The sequence below is a fragment of the Staurois parvus genome, unplaced genomic scaffold (assembly GCF_062004578.1).
Source record: "Staurois parvus isolate SC_StPar_1 unplaced genomic scaffold, SC_StPar_1.0 ptg003164l, whole genome shotgun sequence".
NCBI classification, from domain to species: Eukaryota; Metazoa; Chordata; class Amphibia; order Anura; family Ranidae; genus Staurois; species Staurois parvus.
In genome coordinates, this window is record NW_028320960.1 from 107,183 (window position 1) to 130,407 (window position 23,225).

A 23,225-nucleotide genomic window follows, 5' to 3' on the forward strand; every position below is an offset into this window, starting at 1 on the left:
AATCAAGGCCACCGTCAACTGGGCAAGATGGGTGCCCCCCCCATTACGGTATTGAAATTGAGGCGTTGTCAACTGGGCAAGATGGGCGCCCCCCCCCCATTACTCTATTAAAATCAAGGTCGGTTGTCAACTGGGTAAGATGGGCACCCTATATTATGATATTGAATTCAAGATGGCTGTCACCTGGGTTTGATGCAAGATGGGCGCCCCCATTATGGCATTGAAATCAAGGCGTTGTCAACTGGGCAAGATGGGCGCCCCCTATTACTGTATTAAAAACAAGGTTGGTCTTCAACTGGGCTTGATGCAAGATGGGCACCCTATGTTACGATATTCAAGACGGCCGTCACCTGGGTTTGATGCAAAATGGGCACCCCCATTATGGCATTGAAATCAAGGCCACCATTAACTGGGCAAGATGGGCGCCCCCTCATTACGGTGTTGAAATTGAGGTCGGTTGTCAACTGGGCTTGATGCAAGATGGGCACCCTATATTACAATATTGAATTCAAGATGGACATCACCTGGGTTTGATACAAGTTGGGCGCCCCCATTATGGCATTGAAATCAAGGCCACCGTCAACTGGGCAAGATGGGCTCCCCCATTATGGCATTGAAATCAAGGCCGTCAACTGGGCAAGATGGGCGCCCCCATTATGGCATTGAAATCAAGGCCGTCAACTGGGCAAGATGGGCGCCCCCATTATGGCATTGAAATCAAGGCCACCGTCAACTGGGCAAAATGGGCGCCCCCAATAATGAATAACCTGTATGTGGTGAAAAAAAAATGATTAAAAAAAAAATTTGTGGGTACATTGGTCCTGGTGTCTGAAAATACATGTTTCTATGATCCATTGAGGGACACAGTGTGGCGATCATAGGCAAGCTAGGGGTATAGTGTCATCTACACGTGGTCCTAGGCACAGGGAAAACTGAAGCCCCGCCCCTTCAGGACATAACCCCTCCCACATCACACTTGTTCAGTTTCGCTTTGTGTCCTCGACAGAACGGAAGTCATTTCTGCTATATTTCTGGATCGCACTGGAAGATTTTTCTGCTTTTAGCAGCTCTGGGTAGATTCCAATCCTGGAAGTTTCTCCAGTTAGCATAAAGCACAATTTCAGAGACAGACTGGACTAGTAAAATATTTTATTAAGTCATGAGACCATTTAAATTAGATCATTTTATATTCAGCCAAAATCTACAAACTCTCTACATCATATGACACATGCAAACATTGAATTCAGAATATAAATTAGACACTCGAATTACTGCATTTCCATCCAGCAGAGGGCGACGTCGTTCAAACAATCCCGTCTGCTCAGCGTAAGGCGACGCAATACTGAAAACGTAACCTAGCTTCGTTTTAATCAAGAGGGTGAATTCAACAGGAAAGAAATAAAGGGAAATGTCAAAAATGGAGAATTATCTCACTGTGTGGCTCCGGCCAAGTTGTCTGGAGCAGTGCCGTGACAAGGTCATCCAGCGCACAGGGTGAGGATGCCAAAAGCCGTCCCCGTCATCAGCGGCATCATTACTACTGTCAGCCCAGTGCTGGAAGTGGTCAGGAGAGAGCAGAGAGGAGGTGCAGGTTGTGTTCTTTCTCCTCTTCCCTCTTTCCTGCCAGTTCAGAGCTCCTGGTTTCCCGTACACAAAGAGAGCGAGCACAACCTGCACCTCCTCCCTGCTCTCCAGCACTGGACTGACTGTAGTGATGCCACTGTCACTACTCCTGTCAGCCTTGTATCAGAATGAGCTCACCACACAGCACCCCCATCCCTTCAGTAAACTGCCACTCCCAGGTAAGGCACCCTTCCGGCCCAGCCCCTACTCCCAATCCTGACTCTTGCCACAGGGCAGGGGCCACGGAGGGTTTTTTTTTTTTGGTCATAGAGGGTATTTCTCCTGTGTTCATGGAAGAACACAGCAGAGATCTGGAAGATCTGAACCATTAGGTTATAGTGGTGTACGGAATTCAGGTGGTGGTGGTCTTCAAAAGATTCGATAATTACCCTTTTTTTCCTTTTCTTGTTGCTTTTACCATCTTGATTAAAACACGATCAACCGTTGACTTTTAACAGCGAAGATGAAATAAAAACAGGTTTTAAGCAGGAAGCGAGGGAAGTGGGAGGTTTATGCGGTGAATGTGGGAAATCGGCAATAAGAACAGAAATTTGGTCCTGGCCTTTGACAAAGCTGGATCTGAGGGTCTCCTAATCCGTTACATCGAACTTTGGTCCAATCAACCAATCTTTCTGTCGTTCATTGCAAGCCGAATCAAACCTCTATGTATATGTATAGTCCCCGTCTATAGGGGGATGGACATAGACATTTGGTTTTTGCTCAAGTTGAAAGTTCTCCCGTGCTTTGCCCATGCAGGCCAAAGCAGCAATTTCACTTTGATGGCACCCCCATGGTTGTTCAGATTTTATTGCACTTTGACGCTTTGCTCGCTGCTGAGAGCAGGAAAAAGAGGTCCTGTATAAGCTGCAGAGCGTGACCTGGCGCTAACACGGGGCTGAGAACTCTCTCCCGGCCCTATATGACAGTGCTGGGTACCTAGCATCCAATTACCAATACCCTCATGAGGCAGGAACTGAAATGAGTCACATGCTCTCCCCAGGGGCGGACTGACAACTTATGGGGCCCCGGGCAATGGGGGATCATGGGGCCCCTGTGTCCTTGCCCAAACTCAAAAAAGCCTATGAAAAAGGTACCAGGGGCATTTTATGAGGCCCCCTACTGACCCTGGGCCCTCGGGCAAGGCCGGGTTTCCAAATGGTCAGTCCGCCCCTGGCTCTCCCATACTTGGAAGTACCAGGTAGTAGGAAAATGGAGCAGCTGCATTCTAGAGATCCTGTTGCCTTGACTTGTATGGGCAAAGCACAGGAACACCTTATCCAATTTTCAACCTAGTACTTGGTGGTCGGCTTCGGCAGGTCGCAAGGAGAGGGGTCCACCGGGCCGTTTTTGGTTAGGTGGACCTAAGAGTAGGATTATGGGCCTTCAGGGGGTTGGGTGTTAGGAAGGGATCCTCCCTTTTTTGGGGGGACCAAATGACACCCTAGTGCAAGTTTCTGGGTTCCCTTTGATGTTTTGTTTTTGTACACAGCACCCCAGGCTCTGAGGAAATATAAACTTTCCAATCTGTCCAGTAAAATGGTCAGAGGAAATCCTGTGGCTGTAATTGACGGCCAATAGATCGTTACAAACACAGCCCTCCTGGTCAAAGACTATTCATGTACAGACAGCTGACAAGGTATGCTGGGTGTTGTAGTACTTGAAGAGCTGGCTCTATGAAAAATGAGGCAATTTTATGCCTCTACAGTACGTCAGTTGTGCAATCGTCATTCAGGAGTATCCAGTGACTGGTTCAAATCTAGGCTGGCCATTTTGTGTACATTTAGGTATATTTTTTTGGAAGCGTCCCCAACACCACTCTGAGGTCCAACACCACTCTGAGGTCCCACGCCACTCTGAGGTCCAACACCAGTCTGAGGTCCTTCACCACTCTGAGGTCCCGCACCACTCTGAGGTCCCACACCAATCTGAGGTCCCTCACCACTCTGAGGTCCCGCACCACTCTGAGGTCCCACACCACTCTGAGGTCCCACACTACTCTGAGGTCCAACACCACTCTGAGGTCCTGCACCACACTCCAACCAGGGGTGGACTGGCAACTCATGGGGCCCCCAGGCAATAGGGGATCATGGGGCCTCACCCACACTCAAACTACACCCAAAAAAGCCTATGAAAGGTACCAGGGGCATCTCATGGGGCCCCCTACTAACCCCGGGCCCTCGGGCAGTGCCCGAGTTCTCAAATGGTCAGTCCGCCCCTGACTCCAACCATGGGTTCCACACACTCAAAACTTTATTGTACAAACAGCCCAGAGGCACTCCACCAACGCATTTCACCCCCTACTGGGGCTTCATAGAGATTCATGTGGAAAGAACTCTACAATTAGGCCCCAGAAGGAGGTAAACGTGTCGGAGGAAGGATTGAGTGGAGTGTCTCTGCTATTTGAAGAGTGGTCTGTGCTAGAAAATATATTAAAATTTTTCTAAAGCAAATTTTATTGGGCACTTTCACTGGGTTAAGCACAGAATTTAGTTACTGCAAACTTGTTGAAATGTAACTAGGATTTACATCATTCGCTCTTCCTAGTGCTTCAATTTGATGGCAATTGTAAGATCTGCCGTCAGATGGGGGTCAATGAATACGGAAAGGTTCCCCGTGTATGTGTCTGCACCATGCCAACCAAAGCAATAGTCTCCCAGTTTCTCATGATATAACGGATTTTGCCAGTTTTGTCAATTTCTGAGTAGTCAGTTCTTCAATCCACACCCTTCTGAGGTCCTTCATTAATGAATAAGTCCCCTAGATATAGTCCACAAAGGGCAGTTCAGAATCGATTAAATCTCCTTCACCTTCAGAAAGGCTGAGGTCGGCTCCGATCCCTGTGGGTGAAATATTACCATCTTCGTAGTTGATCTCCTCCTGGGGCAAGGCGGTGAAGAAAGGCAGGTTCAACATCTCCTCCCTTTTGCTCTGCATGAGAAGTTCTTCGCAGATGAGTGCAAAGCTGTCCCTGCAGCAACAAACAACGGAAGAAGTCACAGCTGGGAAGTTTCCAGGATTGTGTGGGATACAGGGGGGAGTACATTGGGTAGAAGAGTGTCTTAAAGGTTTTGGACTTCATCAACATACATCAATTTCACCTATCCCCTATCTAATCTGGCCACCACAGTTGAGTAGTTCCATCTCACTATCTCATGGTGGCTTTAAGGAAGGACATTCTATCTATCCATTCAGTCCTATCCAACCCTTGGCGATTGCATGGACCGTCACTCGCAAGCGACTTCTTCCATGAATTCTCTTAGCAATTTTACAGGGTAGGTTGCCAGGTCTTTCCCCAACCCCCACCATGCAGGAGATCCCACATGGCCAGGGATGAAACTAGGACAATTTAGACAGGAGCCAACTAACCTACCAGCATGTCTTTAAAGTGTGGGAGAAAACCCATGCGAAAACAGGGAGAACATGCAAACTTCATGCAGGAGGCGCCACGGTTGGGAATTGAACCCATGACCCAATTACTGCAAGGCAGAAGTGCTAACCACTAAGCCACTGTGCCACCGAGGAAGGACATTAGATCTCAATTAATTGGCCCCATTACTAGCTAAGAAGGTTCAAATCAGCACCAAAGTATCGACCCAATAAGTATCATCTTAGTAGTTCAGGAGATACTTCAGGTTTTGGAGTCAACAAGGTGGTGATGCCCTCTCAAAGGGGCAGTCTAAAACACTCTGTACTCCTAGGATGTCCTCAGTCTTGTGGGTTCACCAAGGACATCTTGAGGCAGAGTGGAGGTTCAAGCCTTTGACCATTCTATCCAAAGCTAAAAAAAATGGCCTAACTTGAACTCCAAAGCCCATCAACAGTCATATGTGCAACAACCACCATTCCTTTCACCTACTCACAATTAAAAAACAACCTTTGCTATTCCCATTTTTTTCACTCATCTAGATACATTATCCATCCAGCTTACCGGCATCATCTGGTAGCAGAAACTAGTGTTCCACCGCTGTAGTCAGGGCTTTCCACCAACAAGTCTGGTTGATACCGTTGGTTGTAACAACCCAATGGAAAGTGCACTGGCTGGACCTGTATTGGACCTGTACTGTAAGCTGCAGAACCTTTTCTCATGTTTTATGAGAACAGTGATGGTCAAAGGAAGCTACTGACCTCTGAGCCTGGCAGATCAGTCCACTGGCACAGGGACAACGGTTTAGAGGGGCTTCTGACTCCAGATCCCATGAAAATATATCTAGGAGTGAGTTCGGATTCTGGCACTCCTCACCCTTAACCAGCAAAGGTGTGCAAACTGGAAAGAGGAGACCTGAAAGGCAACGAAAATGGGTTCACTTAGACTTCATCACCAAGAAAATAAACAATTTCACATTTATACCTTCTTCTAATGTTTGTCATGTCTGTTTTAACCACTTCATGTCCAGATACTTTCCCCCCCTTCCAGTCCGGACACTTTCCCCCCCTTCCAGTCCGGACGCTTTCCCCCCCTTCCAGTCCGGACGCTTTCACCCCCTTCCAGTCCGGACGCTTTCCCTCCCTTCCAGTCCGGACACTTTCACCCCCTTCCAGTCCGGACGCTTTCTCCCCCTTCCAGTCCGGACGCTTTCCCCCCCTTCCAGTCCGGACGCTTTCACCCCCTTCCAGTCCGGACACTTTCACCCCCCTTCCAGTCCGGACACTTTCACCCCCTTCCAGTCCGGACGCTTTCACCCCCCTTCCAGTCTGGACGCTTTCACCCCCTTCCAGTCCGGACGCTTTCACCCCCTTCCAGTCCGGACACTTTCACCCCCTTCCTGTCCAGACACTTTCCCCCCCTTCCAGTCCGGACACTTTCACCCCCCTCCAGTCCGGACACTTTCCCCCCCTTCCAGTCCGGACACTTCCCCCCCTTCCAGTCCGGACACTTTCCCCCCCTTCCAGTCCGGACACTTCCCCCCCTTCCAGTCCGGACACTTTCACCCCCTTCCAGTCCGGACAATTTCACCCCCCTTCCAGTCCGGACACTTTCACCCCCTTCCAGTCCGGACGCTTTCACCCCCCTTCCAGTCTGGACGCTTTCACCCCCTTCCAGTCCGGACGCTTTCACCCCCTTCCAGTCCGGACACTTTCACCCCCTTCCTGTCCAGACACTTTCCCCCCCTTCCAGTCCGGACACTTTCACCCCCTTCCAGTCCGGACACTTTCCCCCCCTTCCAGTCCGGACACTTCCCCCCCTTCCAGTCCGGACACTTTCCCCCCTTCCAGTCCGGACACTTCCCCCCCTTCCAGTTCGGACACTTTCCCCCCTTCCAGTCCGGACACTTTCACCCCCTTCCAGTCCGGACACTTTCACCCCCTTCCTGTCCAGGCCAATTTTCAGCTTTTCAGCTTTGCATGACAATTGCGCGGTCATGCAACCCTGTACCCATATGAATTTTTTAGCATTTTTTTGAGACAGATAAAGCTTTATTTTGGTGGTGTTTATTCACCGCTGGGATTTTTATTTTTTTTGCTATGTAAATGAAAAAGTTCAAAAATGTTGAAAAAAAAGGTGTTTTTCTTATAAAATTTTGCAAATAAATAATATTTCATCATAAATCTTGGCCAAAATGTATTCCGTTATCTTTTTAGTAATAAAAACTAACCCAAATTAGTTTACAACCAAAAATTATAATTTTTAAACATTTTTTTTACATTTTTATTTTTTTTTTATATTATTATTTATGTTTTGTTTTTGTTTTTTTTACATACTGTCACCCTAGCAGTACTACTTGAGGGGGGTGATGAAGATTTTTTATTTTTTTTTACACTGATTGCTTTTACACCCCTAAGGGCTGTAAAAGCAATCATTTCTCCTTCTCTCTGGCTGCATTCTTGCAGCCATTGAGAAATACTGTGAGAGCTGTGATTAGTCACAGCTTGTCACATGGTACAAGGCTGTTGTGAATCGCCCTGTACCATGTGACCTCTGTGATCATTCACAGATTTCACACGTAGTAAGCAATGATGTCAGAAGTGACATCTTGCTTACTACTCTGCATGTGATCACTGATTGGCCAATCAGTGATCACATGATCCGGACCTCGCGCAGAGGTCCCGTACGACGATCGGTGTTCCACTGTGTCTGGCGGGCACCGGATTGTGGTGGTGCGCGCTCCCAGGGAGCGTGCACAAGCAGGGGGCGGGGAGGCCGTTTATAAAAATCTATATTTAGTATGATATGGTCTTACAGATTTTATTATGTCAATGTTGGCAATAACATATTGGCTCTCAAACCAGACTTAAGCCGGCCATACACGGGTCAAATGCCAAAAGAAATTTCTTTCGAAAATCTTTTCTAAGAATTTTCCTTTGTATTTCACGCCATTAGTGAGTCACAGAAACAGCTGATTTTTGTGTGACCATCGAATCTGAGTGATCGGGCATGTTGGAAATTTTTTGAAAAACAAATGAACTTCGAATCGATGATGGCGGAATCGTGTGAGAAATGTAACCGAAAAAGAAATGAGCATGAGCTGCGACCTGGAAAGAAAAGAAAATTCTTGACCACGAAAATAATTTTCTATAGCAACACGAGGTGAAATGAAAGGCTTGGTTGGTCGAATTTCGAAATCAATGGTGGCGCCATCGGATTACAAAACGCAAGAAAATTTCTGATCTTCTAAAGAATATTAGTTCGGGATTCGACCCGTGTATGGCCTGCATTACTGTGTGCTTGAAACAATGGCCAAAAAAGCAATGTCCTATGTGGTTAATGATGATGGGTATGTTCCTGAGGAAGCCACTTTGCTGACTGCTGACCCATCGTCAAGTCCAAGGAATGTGTTACTACTAGCAATATCATGACCTGGGTAAATTACAACCTTCACAGCCAATAACCACAAGCTCATCCTGGCTACGTCTTCAGATCATGGATAAACAGGTCAACAAGAGATTCTGAGAGCTGAAGTAAATGTCCAGGGGTCTCCAAACGTTCGAAACAAAAGGCTAGAAAACAGTCCTTCAGACTTTAGGGGAGTCAGACTGTGGCCATTGGGATTACAAATTGTTCTGGTGTCAGTGGGAGTAAACAATGCATCTTTGGTAATAAGGGGAGGAATAGCGCCCATTGTTGGTGTCAGTAGGAGGAATAGTGCCCCATCGTTGGTGTCCATGGGAGGAATAGTGCCCCATCATTGGTGTCCATGGGAGGAATAGTGCCCCATCATTGGTTTCAGTGGGAGGAATAGTTTCCCATCATTGGTTTCAGTGGGAGGAATAGTGCCCCATCATTGGTTTCAGTGGGAGGAATAGTTTCCCATCATTGGTTTCAGTGGGAGGAATAGTGCCCCATCATTAGTATCAGTGGGAGGAATAGTGCCCCATCATTGGTGTCAGTGGGAGGAATAGTGCCCCATCATTGGTGTCAGTGGGAGGAATAATGCCCCATCATTGGTGTCAGTGGGAGGAATAATGCCCCATCATTGGTATCACTGGGAGGAATAGTGCCCCATCATTGGTATCAGTGGGAGGAATAATGCCCCATCATTGGTATCAGTGGGAGGAATAGTGCTCCATCATTGGTTTCAGTGGGAGGAATAGTGCCCCATCATTGGTTTCAGTGGGAGGAATAGTGCCCCATCATTGGTATCACTGGGAGGAATAGTGCCCCATCATTGGTATCAGTGGGAGGAACAGTGCTCCATCATTGGTTTCAGTGGGAGGAATAGTGCCCCATCATTGGTTTCAGTGGGAGGAATAGTGCCCCATCATTGGTGTCAGTGGGAGGAATAATGCCCCATCATTGGTGTCAGTGGGAGGAATAGTGCCCCATCATTGGTATCAGTTGGAGGAATAGTGCCCCATCGTTGGTGTCAGTGGGAGGAATAGTGCCCCATCATTGGTGTCAGTAGGAGGAATAGTGCCCCATCGTTTGTGTCCATGGGAGGAATAGTGTCCCATCATTAGTGTCAGTGGGAGGAATAATGCCCCATCATTGGTGTCAGTGGGAGGAATAATGCCCCATCATTGGTGTCAGTGGGAGGAATAGTGCCCCATCATTGGTATCACTGGGAGGAATAGTGCCCCATCATTGGTATCAGTGGGAGGAATAGTGCTCCATCATTGGTTTCAGTGGGAGGAATAGTGCCCCATCATTGGTGTCAGTGGGAGGAATAATGCCCCATCATTGGTGTCAGTGGGAGGAATAGTGCCCCATCATTGGTATCAGTGGGAGGAATAGTGCCCCATCGTTGGTGTCAGTGGGAGGAATAGTGCCCCATCGTTGGTGTCAGTAGGAGGAATAGTGCCCCATCGTTTGTGTCCATGGGAGGAATAGTGTCCCATCATTAGTGTCAGTGGGAGGAATAGTGCCCCATCATTGGTTTCAGTGGGAGGAATAGTGCCCCATCATTGGTTTCAGTGGGAGGAATAGTGCCCCATCATTGGTTTCAGTGGGAGGAATAGTGCCTCATCATTGGTGTCAGTGTGAGGAATAGTGCCCCATCATTGGTGTCCATGGGAGGAATAGTGTCCCATTGTTTGTGTCATTGTGAGATATAGTGCCCCAACAGTGGTGTCAGTTTGAGGTATAGTGCCCCATTGTTGATGTCAGTAGCAGTAGTAATGCTCCATTGTTGGTGTCAGTGGGGATAAAGTGCCCCAAGGGCCATATAAAGGCAAGCTAAGGGCCACATCGGGCCCCTGGGCCACAGTTTGGAGAACACTGGTCTAGACCCAACTTTCTCAACCCTTTTATCCTAGAGAAACCCTTGAAATACTTTTCAGGTCTCAGAGAACCACTGCTAAAATTACATCACTGTGGGAAGAATGTCCCTTACATTGGTGGTCAAAAGGAAAAATGTCCCTTACATTGGTGGTCTTTGGGAATAATGCTCCTTCCATTGGGGGTTAGTGGGAAGACTATCCCTTATTTTGGAGAAGATTGGGAAGAATGTTCCTTACTTTGGTGATCAGTGGGAAGAATGTTCTTTACATTGGAGGTCAGTGGGAAGAATGTCCCTTACATTGGTGGTCAGTGGGAAGAATGTCTCTTACATTGGTGGTCAGTGGGAAGAATGCTCCTTACATTGGTGGTCAATGGGAAGAATGTCCCTTACATTGGTGGTCAGTGGGAATCAGGCTCCTTACATTGGTGGTCAGTGGGAATCAGGCTCCTTACATTGGTGGTCAGTGGGAAGAATTCCCCTTACATTGGTCATCAGTGGGAAGAATGGCCCTTACATTGGAGGTCAGTGGGAAGAATGTCCCTTACATTGGTGGTCAGTGGGAAGAATGCTCCTTACATTGGTGGTCAGTGGGAAGAATTCCCCTTACATTGGTCATCAGTGGGAAGAATGTCCCTTACATTGGAGGTCAGTGGGAAGAATGTCCCTTACATTGGTGGTCAGTGCAAGAAGAGCCCCATAACATTGGTGGTCAGTGGGAGAAGGAGGAGGACACACTGAAGGAGCTCTCCCTGAGAACCAGCATTTTCAAGCCTGGGCCTTGCCTGCTAGCTTGGCCCAGGAACCATGCCTGATCCAGGGGGAGGCCCTGGGAGGGATTCCCCTGATGAGACCGGGCCTAGTGAAGAGGAGGAGGTGGAGGACCTGACTGTGGGTCCCAGCCCTGGTGAGGATGTCGATGTCTTCAGACAGAAGATTACTGATAGATTTGTGACTATTGGAAGAGCTGAGGAGAAACTTAAAGTTTTGAAATCTGAACACAAAACCTTCAGAGCCAAATACTGCCAGGCCTGGAGCAAGAACAGATTGGGCATGAAGCCAGCGCTCCAGCACATGGAGGATAAAGTGAAGAGACAATCTTTATTATTACAAAAGTTGAAAGCAAGAAGTGGAGCATTTAAAGAAAAGTTCGATAATGAGAGGAGATTTGCCAGCCAGACATCAGTGAGCTCTGTGGATCAGCAGCCTCAGGTAATGGATGACCCAGTTCCATCTACATCAGCGTCTCTCCCCCCATGTCAGGCTGTGGAATCACCAGTGGCAACCAGCCAGGGGGTTGAGGGTGAGTATGGAACCCTGAAGTTCATCCAGCAGATGGAGTCACCCCCGAGAGCAGACAAGTTTGCCTTCACTGATGACCCTTCAGAAGTCCCTGAGGATGGACAGAGGAGGTACAGACTGGCAAAGCCAAGACTGGTGGAGAAAGCCCAATATACCAACATGGCTGCTCCCAGCATGTCTGCCCCACCTGCTGCGGTGAGTACTGTGGATGAGGAGCTCTGCAAGCAACCTGCTGTGGAGGAATCCTCAGCCAACCTTGAGGAAAAATCCCTGGCAGAGAGGTCTCCATACCATCAGGGGAATGTGGATGAACCTGCACCAAGCACCCCACGGATGGAAGTTACTGCTGCTGTTCCTGCTGAGACCAGTAGTCCCTCTACAGGCAAGATGGCTGACCCCAGCAGAGAGACTGTTTCACCTGAGCTCCCAGGTGCTCCAGACCTGATTGATGCTGGTGGGGGAGGGGAGCAGCACACTGCACCATGTGGAGAGCAAACAGCACACATGGATGTCTCACTTGTTGCTGTGTCTGAGAATCCAATCCAGTCCTGGGCTGAGTGTCCTTTCTTGGAGCAAGAGATGACTGATGGAGCTTCTATGGTTGCAGCAGTGAGTGCGGACATTGCTGTGAAGTCTATGACTGTTGAGACTGGTAAAGCAATGGATGTGTGGGTGGAGGTGAAGGGGTTAGCATTGCTGACAGAGGTAAAAATGACATTTCTCCCCCTGCTGAGCAGAGAGAGGTATCTGCCAGAGTTGCACCAGATGCTCCCAGACACACAAATGTTTCTGCTGCTGGGAGGATTGGGGGGAGCTATGCCTCTGTTTTGGGGAGTCGCACCAAGGGGGGTGGGGGTAGTGTTGGGAATACTAATGGTCACAATTTGGGGAGGTTTGGTGGTGGGATGGTTGGTGGGGTCAGAAGAAGGAATGTGGTACAGTTGAAGTGGGAGGGGGAAGGGAACCCACCAGTAAGGGGGAGGGTGGCGGAGTTGATTCTAGAGATGGGGTTTAAAGCCTAGGATGTGTTTGCATTGATCTGCCCAGTAGGCAGCTATGAATACGATTTGTCGTTTGTAAAACCTGAAGGCCTGGACCTGTTTTGGGAGAGATATTGGAGGTGCAGGAGCCTTCAGCAGTGGAAAGGTTTGGTGGCAAAGGTGGTTTCCAGACAGCCTTTGATAAAATTGGTGACAATCCTGGTCCGGAATGAATCCATACCAGAGGCTGATTTGGTAGTTTGGCTACGCCGACATGGTGAGGTCCTCACCCCACTGCGGAAGGTCCTGGATGAGCATAGGATATGGACAGGGGCCTGGACAGTGTCAGTGCAATTGAGGGTGCTGGGCAATGTGGTTCAGCATCTTCCCTGCTCAGCCTTTCTGGAGAGGGATAGGCTGACCATTTTCTATCAAGGTCAGCCTAAAGTTTGTAACAAATGCGGAGAGAAAGGTCATTTTGCATCGTCCTGCACCATCAAGAAGTGCTCACTGTGCCAGGATTTTGGCCATTTGGCCAAAGAATGCACCGAGATTCGGTGTAATTTGTGCCAGCAGCTGGGTCATCCATACAGTCTGTGCCCAGAGGCACTACACAACCTGCCAGGACTGGAGGCTGAGCTGCAGAGGCTGGATAAAGAGGATGAGGCAGCTGATGCTAGGGAGGAAACTGTAGTTGCCCCTCCTGTGTCTGTTCCCTCTGTTGTGTCAGATTGTGTTTCCCCCAGTAATGTCACCCCTGAGTCTGTCCCTCCTGTCCCTAATCCTACAGTACGTAGATCCTCCAGACTGGCGGAAGCTGCTGGGGGGGGCGGGTTTAGCGGATCTTCCCTCTCGGCCTACTCCACCTCCGGTACCTGTCCCCCATCAGCGCAAACATGGTCAGGAGGTTGTGGGGGTGCCGGATGGGGGTGGAGCCGATGGGGCTCAGGGAGGGGTATCCATGTCCCATGTCTCACCTCCTGCTGGGGGGGATTCGGCTGATGAAGGGTGGGAGAGGGTGAAGGAGAAGAAGAAGAAGAAGAAGAGGAGGATGAGAAGAGCTGTCCTCTCTTCCTCAGAATCAGATCCAGGAGGGGTCCCTTTTGGCAATACTTTTTCAGTTTTGTCAGGTGATGAGATGGTATCGGATATATCCATTTCTCTATCATCTATGGATGAGGGGGAGTCACATACTCTGAAGAGAGCTGTTTCGGGTGATGAGAGTGTGGTAGAGGTTAAGAAACAACTACCCCAATCATCCTGATGGCAGTTCCCACTCTGTTAAAGGTGGCGACCATTAATGTCGCCAGCATTAAATCTGCAGGAGCTCGTGATACGGCCTTATTTTTGCTCAGCGAGTTTGATGCTGAGATTTTATTTTTGCAAGAGACCTGGCTCAATACATTGGCCGATGTCTATCTAGCAAAAAGGGAGTGGAGATGTGGTCCCTCCTTTTGGTCTCTTGCGGCTGAACCTTGCAGCGGAGTTGCGGTCCTTTTTAAAACCGATATGGTAACGTGCCGGCGGGTAATTGAGGTAGAAATGGGGAGATGCATGGTCTTAGACGTCTCTGTTAGGGGGCAGGACCTGCGCCTGATCAATATCTATGGACCACAGTCAAAATGGGGCAGGAAATGCCTCCTCACAAAGATCAAGCCCTTCCTTTTTACGTCCCAGCAGGTTGTCTTTGGAGGTGACTTTAACACCATAATTAGGCCTGAAGACAGGAGAGGCTCCATAGACAGGCTGGGTTATGATAGCGTTTTTCTCAGAGATTTGGTTAGACAGGCAGGCCTGGTAGATGTGCACATTAAGCACTGCCCTGGCAGCACGGGGTTCACATTTCAGAGAGGGAATAGTCAGAGCAGGATAGACAGGTTTTTTTTAAAGGAGAACTCTGCTTTCTCAGCTCCTGAGTTGAAGGCCGTGGAGTTCTCTGATCACTGTATGCTGTCTGTGACTCTGAATGCCTCGGACACTCCACCCAGGGGAAGGGGTGTCTGGAAACTGAATTCGGCTCTCCTGGAAGATGTAGAGGTAAGACAATCCTTTGAGGATTTTTTTCAGGCACAGGTTTCTATTCTGGACTTTTGCAGCAGTAAGTCAGAGTGGTGGGAGCTTGTGAAACAAAGGGCGATTGGACTTTTCAAGGCCATAAGTAAGAAGAAGCAGCTTGGTATGTATATTGCCTACCAGCATTTGCGGAGGAAGCTTGATCGTCTTGTCTCGTATGGAGGAGATCCGGGGGAGATCTCTGAAGTGAAGCTTCTTCTTAGGAAGTGTCAATACGACCGGCATGCCTCCTTGGTTTTGGAGAGGGATTATGGGAAATATCACTCACCTGATCCTTACCAGAACTGTAAGCAAGGCATAGCAGTTAAGACGGTCATTGGCCTGAAAGACAGTACGGGTTCCCTGATAAAGTCCAGATCAGGGATCTTGGAGATCTTTGGGTCGTATTATGCAGACCTCCTGGGAAGAAAGGACCTTAGCTGGGACAGGATGGAAAGCTTTCTGGATTCTACTCCAGGATTGGGAAATGGTGCATTGCTTTTGATGAATTTGACAGAACCAATTTCAGCGGATGAGGTAGTTCAGGCTATAGACAAGCTGGCTACCAAAAAATCGCCTGGGCCAGATGGATTGACAGCTGAATTTTACAAGTGTTTTAAGTCCATTCTGGCTCCCTTTTTAGCAGAGGTTTTTAACAGCTGTCTAGAAGAGGGTTCGCTCCCTCCCTCCATGAGGCAATCCGCTGTGATTCTTCTGTCAAAAGGTAAAGACCCCTCAATGATTGAGAACTGGCGCCCCATCAGTCTTCTCAATGTTGATAGAAAGATCTTGGCAAAGATTCTATTTTGGCGCTTGTCGTCAGTAGCAGGCGATTTGTTGTCCAGCCATCAGCACTGTTCGGTCCAAGGTAGAAGTACCTTTTCAGCAGTTTTGGCTATCCGGGAGGCTTTGGAACGATGCAGGGCTGCTGGATGGAGAAAGTACTTGCTGGCATTGGATCAGGCAAAAGCTTTTGATCGAGTGAATCATGAATATCTGTGGTTGCTGCTTGGTAGATACGGCCTGCAGGGGAGGTTTATAGATTGGCTGAAGACATTATATAACGGGGCTGAGAGCTTCCCACTTGTTAATGGTTGGGTTGGGCAGCCTTTTGAGGTCGGCTCTGGTGTGCGCCAGGGATGTCCTTTGAGCCCCCTGCTATATGCTTTCGCAATCGACCCCTTTGTAAGAAGGCTAGAGGGCGCATCGTTGTGCGGGGTGCCTCTGGGCATTGCTGGTGTGCCGCCTTTGAAGGTCGTTGCCTATGCTGATGATGTGTCTGTTATTATCTCTGGGACTGAGGAGGCGCAGGAGGTGGTCTCTGTGATAGAGCAGTACACGGAGGCTTCTGGCTCTAAAGTCAACCATGAAAAGAGTGAAGTTTTCTGGATGGGTGAGGAGGGTGAAAGCTTCGAACTTCCGGATGCCTTCCCAGAGCCCCAGCAGGAAATTAAAATTTTGGGCATCAAATTTGGTCCTGGTGACTATGGTCATCGAAATTGGGAAAGCAGGTTGGTAGTTGCCAATGCCAAAGTAGCAAGCTGGAAGAGATGGAGGCTTTCCTTGAGAGAGAGGGTTGACTTGATCAAAACTTACCTGATCCCGATCTTTTTATATGTCAGCTTCGTCTGTATCTTGCCAGTATCTCTCTATGCAAGGGTCTACAGCTGTTTTTTCCAACTGTTATGGGGAAATAGGCTGAACCTGATCAAACGCAATGTAACTTACCTGTCCAGGCGGGAGGGTGGCCTAGGAATGGTCAACCCGATAGTTTTCTTTTCTTTGCTCTTTTTAAAGTACAATCTTGGTAATATGTTAGCAGAGACCCCGCCGGGATGGGTGGGTATTTTTCAGTCTTGGTTTAGGCCTTTTCTGCATTGCTGGGAAGATGGCGGCCCAGTGAAAAGTCTGAGAGTCCGACATGGCAAGCTCCCGGCTTATGTTGCCCCGTGTCTGAAAATACTTCGGCAGTGGCAGGTGACAGTGGAGGATATCAGGTCCCTTCCCAGGAAGCTTCTGGGGGAGAGGATTTTGGCTTCTGCTTTCAGTGTGTCACTGGCCTTAAAGGATTGCCCAGGCTCCGTAATGAGGGAGGGATTGCGTTTAATTAACTTGGAGAGAATCCCTTTGAAGTTTAGGGATCAAGCCTGGCTCGCTTTTCATGGAAGGCTCTATGTGAGAGGGAACCTGAAGCACCGCCCTGTGGATGATCGGGATTGTCCTAGAGCAGAGTGTGTTGGTAAGTTGGAGTCTATGGACCACTTTCTGCTCCTGTGTCCCTTTAACATAGAGGTGTATAAAAGGGTGGGGAGGGTTCTGGGCATCCCCTTTCTCTATCGCATGAGTTATGCAGAGTGGGTGTACGGGGCATTCCCAGCTCACTGGGACTTTGATTTGGATACACTTTTTCTAGTTAGTATAGTTGTCCGTTACTTCACATGGAACGCACGGTGTCAGATTACCATCCGGAAGAAAGTCCTCCCTGTAGAGGTGGTGGTGCACGATATTCTGGGTGAGGTTGGGAAGATTCGGGGTCTTGAGAGGGTCAGAGAGCCTCGGGCGGTCTGGATAAGGGCGTGGAGGAATATCAGACCTGCCTTTGGTGAACTGTCCATCTCTGGGTGAGGGGGTCTTTCCTTATACTGTTCTTTTCACTCCCGTAGTTTTTGTTAAGATCTTTTTTGAAGAAGGGCTGCATGCATAAGGGGGGCGGGGTGGTTTCTTGACCTCACAGGTTTGATGTCTGGTGTAGTGATGTGAGTGGTAGTACGATTTATTTCCCCAATTATGTCATGTTCATTTCTGAGACGTTTGCTTTTGTCTGACAGCAGATTTTGCTATGTTTATTTTCGTTTTGCTGTAAATATATATAATTTTTTTATATTCTGTATAATATTTTATGTTTATTGATTGCGAGACTTTTAATAAAGAAAAATTGGGAAGAATGTCCCTTACATTGGTGGTCAGTGGGAAGAATGCTCCTTACATTGGTGGTCAGTGGGAAGAATCCCCCTTACATTGGTCATCAGTGGGAAGAATGTCCCTTACATTGGAGGTCAGTGGGAAGAATGTTCCTTACATTGGTCATCAGTGGGAAGAATGTCCCTTACATTGGGGGTCAGTGGGAAGAATGTCCCTTACATTGGTCATCAGTGGGAAGAATGTCCCTTACATTGCTAGTCAGTGGGAAGAATGTCCCTTACATTGGAGGTCAGTGGGAAGAATGCTCCTTACATTGGTGGTCAGTGGGAAGAATGTCCCTTACATTGGTGGTCAGTGGGAAGAATGTCCCTTACATTGGTGGTCAGTGGGAAGAATGTCCCTTACATTGGTGGTCAGTGGGAAGAATGTCCCTTACATTGGAGGTCAGTGGGAAGAATGTCCCTTACATTGGTAGTCAGTGGGAAGAATTCCCCTTACATTGGTGGTCAGTGGTAATAATTCCCCTTACATTAGTCATCAGTGGGAAGAATGTTCCTTACATTGGTGGTCAGTGAGAAGAATGTCCCTTACATTGGGGGTCAGTGGGAAGAATGTCCCTTACATTGGGGTTCAGTGGGAAGAATGTCCCTTACATTGGTGGTCAGTGGGAAGAATGTCCCTTACATTGGTGGTCAGTCGGAAGAATGTCCCTTACATTGGTGGTCAGTGGGAAGAATGTCCCTTACATTGGTGGTCAGTCGGAAGAATGTCCCTTACATTGGTGGTCAGTGGGAAGAATGTCCCTTACATTGCTAGTCAGTGGTAATAATTCCCCTTACATTAGTCATCAGTGGGAAGAATGTCCCTTACATTGGTGGTCAGTGGGAAGAATGTCCCTTACATTGGTGGTCAGTGGGAAGAACGTCCCTTACATTGGTGGTCAGTGGGAAGAACGTCCCTTACATTGGTGGCCAGTGGAAAGAATGTCCCTTACATTGGAGGTCAGTGGGAAGAATGTCCCTTACATTGGAGGTCAGTGGGAAGAATGTCCCTTACATTGGAGGTCAGTGGGAAGAATGTCCCTTACATTGGTGGTCAGTGGGAAGAATGTCCCTTACATTGGAGGTCAGTGGGAAGAATGTCTCTTACATTGGAGGTCAGTGGGAAGAATGTCCCTTACATTGGTGGTCAGTGGGAAGAATGTCCCTGACATTGGAGGTCAGTGGGAAGAATGTCCCATACATTGGTGGTCAGAATGGCGTCCTTCCCATCAGCTAAAAAAGATTATTAATGTCATGCTGTTGGCTCTGCCAAGTGGCATTGGACGCAGAACTATCAATACATCATCAGATGGGAGGTCAATCAGCCACAGCTCAAGAAACCCCTAGCAACCTCTTGAGGATCCCTAGTTTTCTATGGAACCCTGGCCGAGACTGGTTGGGCAAAGACCCCAATATTCCTCCACCTTTTCCCTTCCCTCGGAGGGGAGGAGAAGAAATCCCAACCCACTTAGTGCAGCTCTGTAGCCCCCAACCTCATGTCTCTTTCAGTATAGCCTGACTCTTCCCTAATTTATCCAAAGTTAAAAAAAATACAATTTTCAGCTGGTTCTGAGTACTAGGATAGCGGGCGCATCTCTGAGGTTTGCACATTAAATCATGAAGACATTTCATATTGGTGGTAGATGGTTACTTGAATGTACGGCGCAGCACAAGCCGGGGTCGCAGTCGCTCTGCTTCTCACAGATGGCGCCACTCTCTCCCTTCTCGGATTTCTTGCATTGTCCCCAGATGCACAGCTTCCCCTCGCAGCATTCACCATCCCTAGCGCACTGCATGAGAATAGAGAGAAAAAAAGCCACCAATCAGATGTGTGCAATGATGCAACCGCACAGTCCACTGAAGCATTCATGGGAGAGAGCGCACACCGAAATCCGCTCAATTCCCAATATGACAGGAAGGCTTCAGCTCCATCCCCTCCCGAAAAATGCCCCACAACGCGTTTCACCTAATTGTAGAGAATCTATGTATGTCACTGCCTTCACATCAGCCAGGGGGGCCGGTGAACTACACAGAGCCCACAGGACAAGCTGCAGCCATAAATTGAAAAAAAAAATTAAAAGTCATCCCTTTATTGGCCAGAACCCCCACTACGTTGGGTCTAGACCAGGGGTAGGCAACCTCGGAGCCACAGGACTACAAGTTCCATCATGCCTCTGCAAGTCATGGCTGTAACTGTCAGTTTTGTAATCTTTGCAATGCCTCATGGGAAATGTAGTTCCACAACAGCTAGAGAGCCATAGGTTGCCTACCCCTGGTCTAGACCAGTGTCCCTCTCCGACCTAGATTGACTTTGCTACTGGAAGCCCCGCCCAACTCTCATCCCTCTGTCCAGTGGAAGGACTTCAGCAGCTGCTCCAATTGTGAACACAATGATAACTTTGGGTCTCCATTCCAGTATCTGTAGCCATATCCAGTGGGTTCCTGGATGGGTTCCTGGCTGGGTGAGGAGCAGAAGAAGGCAGCAGAGCTGTCCCAATAGCCATGCAAGTCCATCCATCTTATAGATGATAGCAACTTCAGTCTAACTCCGTCCTAGCCACGCCGTTGACGCATTTCACCCTCGTTGGGCAAAACGCGTTGGGAGTGGCCAGTACAGAGGCTGAAGCTGCTATAATCAGACAGTTGGGCTTGCACGGGGGGGGGGGGGGGGGCAAATATTGGGGCAGCTCTTCTGCCTTCTCCTCTGCTCCGATTGGTTACGGTGTATTGAGGTAGCCAAAGATTAGCCTGAAATGGAAAACTGACCTCAACTATATCAGAGAGGAACACAGAGAGAGGATCATAAAGGCTACACCCAGGGCGGACTGACCATTTGGAAACTTGGGCACAGCCCGAGGGCCTGGGGTCAGTAGGGGGCCCCATGAGATGCCCCTGGTACCTTTTCATAGGCTTTTTTGAGTTTGGACAAGGACACAAGGGCCCCATGATCCCCTATTGCCCGGGGGCCCCATGAGTTGTCAGTCCGCCCCTGGCTACACCAGACACCTCTGCTCTTACACCATGACTGATGGGTTAACTTTAATGAAAAATTCAAGGCAGACCCTCTGGCAGAGGATTAGTAACTGTGTTCAGCCGGTCTTGTGATTTACACATCACTACCAAACAGTGACATCAGGGTGACACCTTAGGTCATGACTGCAGCTTCTTGTGTCACCTGCTCACCAGCCAACAAATGTAATCACCTTGATCATTCAACAGGTGAGCAGGTAGGTGACCCAGGAAGCTGCAAATGTAATACTGGGAATACCTTTTGAGGTGACAGGCTTGAGGCGCCACTCACAGTTGGGCAATATGAAGTAACCCCGCCAATGAGCTGAGAGTGGGAGCAGGTATCCTAACACCATCCAGGGGTGTAGAATTGCAAGATATGGACGCCGCTCAAACCGGCCCCCATGGATTGAGGATTGAGTGTGTGTGTTGACCTCAGCCCTTGCACCAGCCACGTCTGACGCGTTTCGCCCCACCCATTTGGGCTTGGTTACAGAGGCAGGCCTCTGTGACCAAGACTGGAAGGGTGGGATGAAACTCGTTAGAACTGAGACCAAGTCCCAGTGGGTGGTGGGAAACGCGTCAGAGGACGTGGCTGGTGCCAGGGCTGAGGTCAACACACACACTCAATCCACGTGGGCCGGTTTGAGCGGTGTCCAAATGGGAATATCTTTGTCACCTGCCTGGCTGCAATGTCCAAAAGTTACTGGTAGAGGGGCCCCGGACACAGGTTATCAAAATGACGACGTCATCAATTGAGCCCAAATCACTTGTATTCCGTAGGTCATCAAAAAAAAAAACAGGGACCCCCCCCCATCCCCAGGAGAGGGCATTCACCTGGCCTGGGAAATCCAAGTGTAATAGGTCAAAGAGACAACCAAATAAAACATCTTTAGGAGTCCAAAGTCTTTCTTGTTCAGCCGGTAACAACAAGCCGGGCAACGCGTTTCAGGATGGGCCACACAAGCCCCCTTCATCAGGGCTGGGTGAAATGGCGGGGTGTTAGATGGACTCAAAATGACTCCTGCAGGCAGAGGATGTTCTAAGCAACCCTCAGTGTTGGTGTTCACAGGAGAAGTGGCAAAGACCCTGACCCTGATAAAAGAGGGATTGTGTGGCCCTCGAAATGCCCGGGAACCAGATGAACATTGAAGACTTTGGATTCCATCGGATTTTTTGTTTGGCGCCCTCTTTGACCTATTACACTTGACTGTGCAGCGTGGCAGAGATGCGCGGATTACAAAACCGGCTGAACAGAACTGCAAACGCTTTGGCCATTATAAAGATTCACATTTATGTATTACAACTGTGTTCCTGCAGTTCAATTTTGTAGGCTTGGATTTGGGATGTCCTTGATGTTCGAGTTGAACGTAAGTGTTCGCCCGCCGCGCCCCACAATGCACTGCACTCTGACAGTGCATTGTGACTGGCCAAAGCAATGCACCTGACCACAGGTCAGGTGCAATGCTTTGGCCAATCACAGGACAACTGGGAGGAGCTAGCGGCGACGTCACCGCTAGCTCCGCCCAATTGTTTACATCTGACCAGCAAATGCTGAGTGCTCGGCGGGTGCGGACGGATCTGCGGGCGTCGGGGTTTTTTTATTTCGGCGAGTTGGCGTTGTTGTGACATCACTGGACACCATGACTGACGATGGATTACAAAGACAGAAACATTTTTTTTTTAAATAAAAGACTGTCTTCTGTAATTTTTTACACTATATTTTTTTTAAGCCCCCCCCATCCGCAGACCCCCACAATCACCGGCCACCAGTGTGGGGAAGAGGCCCTTGTCCCCATCAACAAAGTGGGGACAAAGTGCTTTGGGGGGGAGCCCCCCTGCGCCAAAATCCCCCCACTGCATGTTGAGGGCATGTGGCCTGGTATGTGCTCGCTCCCCCCCCCCTTTTCTGACCTGCCAGGCTGCAGGCTCTGATAAGGGTCTGGTATGGATTTTCGGGGGGACAGGAAGTCAAGGGAAATCTCCCCTTTACTAGAGACAGATGGCAAAAAAAAAAAAAAAAAAATCTGCTCTGATGACGGATTTTTCAGAATTCGGTACAAACATTGAACTAAAATTGAACAGCCCCAGTATTCAGGACGTACCGCTTCCTGATCCTTGCACGGCAGGCATCTATAGACGAAGTCCGACAGATGACAGAAGCCGCCCACATCGCAGTCCTCGTCCACAATGCACTCCTGGAAGGAAACAGAAGAGATCAGAAAGTGGAAATAAAAGTTACACCCTTAAAATGTCTAAAGCTGGAAATCCACCCTCCATGTTTGACGTTTACAATGTAACAATTTTTTTGGGGGGTTTTGGACAAAGAAAGGAAACCCCCATGTGAGAAGAAATCTCCCCATCGTGAGGATAACCCCCTCTAAGGCCCGCTTCACACCTCTGCAGTTTGTATTCGATCTGTTTCTGCAGAGCGTTTTGTACTTTTGACGCATTTTTCACAAGATTTTTGATGCATTTTGCTTTTTTGTGCTTTTTTTTTTTTTTTTTTGGCCATTTTGTTGTTGGGCACATTGAAAAACGGAAAAAGTCTATTGACCCAAAAATGCACCATTTTGTGTTTAACCTCCCACCTACCGGGCACTCCTACCCCCTTCCTGCCCAGGCCAATTTCCAGCTTTCAG

The 23,225-nt window shown here is 48.7% G+C and overlaps 1 protein-coding gene across 1 annotated transcript; it reads right to left on the reverse strand.

Annotated features, from left to right (window-relative positions):
• Nucleotides 1-1,132: 1,132 nt before the first annotated feature.
• Nucleotides 1,133-22,781, reverse strand: DKK3 (dickkopf Wnt signaling pathway inhibitor 3; the record flags this gene model as incomplete). Its single annotated transcript, XM_089667306.1, has 4 exons — nt 1,133-4,591; nt 5,749-5,902; nt 19,226-19,364; nt 22,689-22,781. Coding segments are annotated over 4 exons (597 nt in total), but the record flags the coding sequence as incomplete, so codon positions are not given.
• Nucleotides 22,782-23,225: the final 444 nt, after the last annotated feature.